This window comes from Gossypium hirsutum, chromosome A01, assembly GCF_007990345.1.
Source record: "Gossypium hirsutum isolate 1008001.06 chromosome A01, Gossypium_hirsutum_v2.1, whole genome shotgun sequence".
NCBI classification, from domain to species: Eukaryota; Viridiplantae; Streptophyta; class Magnoliopsida; order Malvales; family Malvaceae; genus Gossypium; species Gossypium hirsutum.
The window spans coordinates 107,816,565-107,822,479 of record NC_053424.1 but is presented as its reverse complement, the minus strand read 5'-3'; the positions used below and the strand labels follow the sequence as shown (position 1 = coordinate 107,822,479).

At 31.4% G+C, this 5,915-nt stretch overlaps 1 protein-coding gene across 1 annotated transcript; it reads left to right on the top strand.

Moving 5' to 3' along the window:
- Positions 1 to 1,544: 1,544 nt before the first annotated feature.
- On the top strand, positions 1,545 to 4,502 carry LOC107947332 (pentatricopeptide repeat-containing protein At4g35130, chloroplastic). Its single transcript, XM_016881974.2, has one exon. It carries the CDS (start codon positions 1,712 to 1,714, stop codon positions 4,121 to 4,123), a length of 2,412 nt encoding a protein of 803 aa, XP_016737463.1. The 5' UTR covers positions 1,545 to 1,711; the 3' UTR covers positions 4,124 to 4,502.
- The last annotated feature ends 1,413 nt before the right edge of the window (positions 4,503 to 5,915 follow it).

The window sequence follows — 5,915 nt, the reverse complement described above, 5'->3', positions numbered from 1 at the left end:
GGTACAAAATCAAAATAAAACTATGAGCGGTTATGTCTCTCTCTCGACCTAATAATGTCTATTTATAGGAAAAAATAATACAATGAAAAAAAATACAAAAGTGCCCTTGAATGCATAAAGCATAATTTTTCTAGATTTTTCGATAATTTTCGCAATAAACTTTCATGCCTTGTTGGGTGTCTCCTAAATTTTTTGGGCTTTAATAATTAAATAACTTTAACTAGATCTTTCAATTCCATTCAAAATGGTATATTAAGAGCCCAAAGTAAATATGTAATAGCTTAAGTTATGGTCAAAATACTGAAACTATATTATGTTAAAAATCTAAATAGTAAAAACTTGTTAAAAATAAATTTTAAGCTTGTTTTTGTCCAATTTTTCATTATCAAAAATAAACCAAAAAACACTAATTTAAATCAAATATAAACATAATCGATTTAAATAAAAATAGTGTAACATAAATAAAAAAATATTTGCAAGAAAGTTCAAATCCAAAATATTCATTTTAATTAAATATCGAGACAATCAATTGAAGTAAAAAAATGTAAATCAAAAATGAAAAAAAACCTCAATAAATAATAAATAATAATGAGAATAGAATATCGATCCCAGGGAGGTTTCAATCTCAACCACCACTTCGATTCTTTCTGTGCCGTCTTCGGCTCTATCCCATAGAAGTGTTTGAAAAACTTGTGATGCCAAAAACAAAAGTAAATAAAATAAAAAGGAGTTACATACCATCGAAAGGTGCATCCGCCTTTGGCTTCGAATTTCTACCCAAGTGACCTCGTCAGATGGTGGTAACTATGATGGTTAGTTGCTAAAGTTTTTTTATTCGTCTTTGTTGAGGTTAGACTCTGGCCGCTGTAAGCTCGTGGGATTTTGTATTATATTTTTGGCTTTGGCCACTAATATTTATATATTTTATCTAAATAGCCTTAATTGTAATTTTAAGTTTTCTTTCATCAACTTTTGTTTTTTTTGTAATCTGCTTTTTCTCACAAGTTTAATGAAAATACCATTAAAAAATTAATGGAGATAATGTTGAATTTCATATGTGAAATAATTTTAATGTAACTTATTAAGAAAATTACATGAGAAAAATAATAAATAAATAATACATTAAATTAAAAAAACTCTTAATTTTAAAAAATAGATATAATTATTTAAAAAAATAAACTCATTAGAAAAACATTTTAATAAATAAACCTATGAAAGATGAAATTTTTTTAAAAGAGAAGAAAATTTAAAATCTTGAATTTATTCATTATATCTATTAGAAAAGAATATTGAAAAAAAGGATAATCGATTGCCAAAAAAGATTCAAAAATACAATTAAGGTTATTTTGACAAAACATGTAAACATTAATAATTAAATTTGTCATTAAACCTATATTTTTCTAAACTTTTTTGTGTACCTACCTATATATATATTTTTTTTTTTTTCATAAATAGAAGTTTCATGTTGAAAAAAATAAATAAATGTGAAAAGTAATATATAAATATATTGTCGAATTTTATTTTGGCGGCCGTCTTAATTAATATTTACTAAAATAAAATAAAATAATATCTGGTTTGAAAAGAAGCCGCTACTGAAACAGAATTAACGGTTACACTAGTACAATTTACAATCCAGAGAAATCTAAAGAGAAAAACATTTGATTTCTAATGGCAATATCTTCAACTGCTGAATCTTGAAACCAACCTCAAAATGGCTGCAACTCTACTTCTTCACAATTTCAACGCACCTAGAATTGTTTCACTCAACCACTTCGAACCCCCCAAGACAAACCCTTTCGCTGTAACCCGACCAAGATTCTCAAAACCAAATCAACTCCAAACAACCCATTCCAAAGCTTCAAACATCTTAGCCGAACCCACCCATTTCACACTCATAGATGCTCTTTGTTCCTTTATTGATTCCGGGTCCATAGAAAATGCACTCTACTTGTTTGAAGAAATGAACCAGTCGGACACCTTCACCTGGAATATCATCATTAAGGGTTTAGTCCATAAAGGGTTGTTCAAGGAGGCAGTTAGTTATTTCCGTAGGATGGAATTTGAAGGAGCTAGACCGGATAAATTTACTTACCCATTTGTGCTCAAAGCCTGTGCTGGGTTATTGTCTTTGAAAGAAGGGGAAAAGGCTCATGCCAAATTGATTAAGGTTGGATTAGACTTGGATGTTTATGTTTGCAACTCTCTCATTTCTATGTATATGAAAGTTGGGTGCGTTGAATTGGGAGAGAATGTGTTTAAGGAGATGCCTGTGAGAGATTTGGTTTCTTGGAATTCTATTATTTCTGGCTACCAATTTGTTGGTGATGGTTTGAGTTCGTTGGTTTGCTTAAAGGAAATGGTTTTGATAGGAATAAGGCCAGATAAGTTCAGTTTTATTAGTGGTCTTGGGGCCTGTTCTATTGAGGGTTGTCAAAGAAATGGGAAAGAGATTCATTGTCAGGTTATTAAAAATGGATTTGAAATGGATTTTATGGTTGAAACGTCACTTATAGATATGTACGGGAAGTGTGGTAATGCTGTTTATGCAGAGAGGGTGTTTGACATGATCGTTAACAAAAATATTGTTGCTTGGAATGCTATGGTTGCTGGGTATGTTTCTACTGCTTGTTTCTCTGAGTCATTCTCTTGTGTTAAAAAGATGCAAGAGGTTGGTAACTTGAGGCCAGATGGTATTACAATGATAAACTTACTTCCAGCTTGCGCACAAATGGGAGCCCTCTTGATGGGCAAGTCTATTCATGCTAGTGCAATCAGAAAAGGGTTTCTCCCTCATATAGTGTTGGAGACTGCTCTGGTTGACTTTTATGGAAGGTGTGGGAAGTTGAAACTGGCTAAACATGTCTTTACGCGAATCAATGAAAAGAACTTGGCGTCATGGAATGCAATGATTGCTGCTTATGTACAGAATGGACAGTACTCAGACGCCTTGGATATGTTTCAAGACATTTGGTACAAATCTGTTAAACCTGATGCAATAACATTTGCAAGTGTTTTACCAGCATATGCTGAATTAACCTCCTTGAGTGAGGGTAGGCAAATACATGCTGTTATTACAAAATTGGGGCTTACTTCTTCTAATACCATCATCTCAAATACGATTATTTACTTGTATGCCAAGTGTGGACATCTCCAGACTGCAAGGAGATGCTTTGATGGCATGTTTCGTAAAGATGTTGTGTCATGGAACACAATCATTATGGCTTATGCCATTCATGGGTTTGGGAGAATTTCCATCCAGTTGTTCCATGAAATGATAGAACATGGTATCAAGCCGAACAAGAGCACTTTCGTTTCTCTATTATCATCTTGCAGCATTTCTGGTATGGTTAATGAAGGGTGGGAATACTTTAATTCAATGAAAAGTGATTATGGTATTGACCCAGGAATAGAACACTTCGGTTGTATGCTGGATCTTATTGGTCGAACTGGGAATCTTGATCTAGCTAAGCTTTTTATTGAAGAAATGCCACTAGTACCAACTGCTCGGATTTGGGGTTCTCTACTAGCTGCAAGTAGAAAGGCCAATGACATAGAATTAGCAGAAGTTGCAGCCAAGCATGCTTTATCATTGGAACATGATAACACAGGGTGTTACATCTTGCTCTCTAACATGTATGCTGAAGCTGGGAGGTGGCAAGACGTAGAGAAGATCAAAACTCTTATGATTCAAGAAGGCCTAGCTAAAACAATGGGATGTAGTACAGTTGAGACAGACTATAAAATTCACAGGTTTGTTGATCAAGACAGGTCAAATGCTCAGATGAACATGGTCAATGATGTGATGAATATCATATCGAAAATGACAGCAGACAAGGAAGATGCTTATGCGCATCGTAGTACCAGGTTGAAAAGAACAGATTTGACAAGAAAACGACCTAATTTACCAGAGAATCATAGTGTGAGATGGGCCATCTCTTTCGGATTGATCTCAACAGAGTTGGGATCTCCTGTTCTTGTTAGAAAAAATATTAGAATTTGCGAGGATTGCCACAATGTTGCAAAGAAGATCTCAAAGATTACTAAAAGAGAGATTATAGTAGGGGACTCCAAGGTGTTTCATCACTTTCAAGATGGAAATTGCTTTTGTGGAGATTATTGGTGATAGCTGCTGTTCTACGCCAATATAGCCATGAAAACTATTGGAGAATGGAGATATGGTTTTTCTGTAGGATATGAAGAGATGTGAGGAGTAGTTTGGTAAAACACCAGGTTAATGGGATAAAAAGGTATTCCATGTATTTAAACACAAAGGAGCACGGAAACGAGGTTTGTTTCGGGGCTCAAATTTAGTGTTTGTATTTATGGGTGTTTTTGAACTCTCTGTATCTCTATGTTTATAGTGTATTTTTTCTCTGTAGACAACCGGGGCGAGACCATGTTCAATAATTTTCTCTTGTCTATGTCTCGTGTTGATTAGGTTTTACACTTACAAATTCCAAACAGAAACAATTATTAATAAATAAAATGTTGGTATTTGATAATTTTTTAACCTTTCAAGTGATTAGTGTTTCATTACGCAGGGAAAGATGCATATTCCACCGTCGCTCACATTTGAAAGGAACAGATAAAGATGCATTAAAGAGAAGAATTTAGTTCACCTACACACCTAAGCTCCACCAAGTTTTGATCAGCTTTACTTTTCCTTGTATGAGGTTAGGGTAAAATCAGAAAAATTTGGGATAAAAATTAAATTGTATTTTTTTACGAAAGTAAAAAATATAATTTCACTATTTTAAAATTTTTATAATTTTTAAAAGATTAAATTAAATTTTTATTATTTTTAATGGTCAAAGTGTAATTTTATTGTTATTAATTTAAAATTTATAAATTATGAAAAAGGCTTGATTTTTCTTTTTCATTTTAGGGCCAACATCTTTAGCTTTGCCAGTGCATGATGTGCAACATTTTAGTTAAAAAAAAAAACATGAGTTATAAAAATGCAAAGGATTAATTTTCAATGGATATTTTGAAAAATCTAAAAAAAAAAGAACAGATAATTAAATGCTAATAAAAGCACCAAATTAAAAGCAAGAACTTTTTTACTGTGACCCAAACAGGCATGTTGAATTGTGTTCCTTTTGCCATGAAAAATTTGTTATTTTTGTGGTTATAAAAATGACAGTTATTATCCCATGGATTAGTTTAATTTCTTACGTTTGATTTTTTATTTCTTCCTCACCAAAAAAAAAAGGACATAATTATTAGCCATTAATGAATATTAATGGCATCGACTTGAATGTAATTTGGATAGCATTTAATCAAATTAATTCTCTTCTTTTTTTTTTCTTTTAAATTCTCCAAACTAAACCATTAAGTAATCAGATTAAGGGTTTTTTTCAAGAGAAATATCAAAATAGGATTAACGGTTAAAAAGATGAACTTTTTCAAAAATTTCAATCAAAATTTTTTTAGATAACACCTCAAATTTAAAATTTGTATTAATTAAACCATTTAAGTAATGTAAACAATATTTTACCATTATAATATTGACATGACTATTAATTATAACTAATTCGGTCACTATTATGACAAATTGTAGAGAAATAGTGGCATGCCATTAAACAAGTTCAAAAAATGAATAAATAAAAACTCAAAAAGTATAAAAAATATATTTTTTCTAAAATATATATAAATTTAAGGATTTATAGAAAAAAAATCTATAAAAGAAATCATTGTTAGCTGGCTATATGTAAATTTTCATTTAGAGCACACAATATTATACAAATTGAGATTCATAATGTTGTACCTTGTAAGATAGACTCATCAAATTGAACCAATCCTCTCTAACATCCTTATGTCATCCTAAAACTCAGCATGGTCTCAAAAGAAAAACATTAGTTGATGATTTAGACAATTAAGCCTCCTCACTGTTTAGCAAACCGCTGATACAGAAA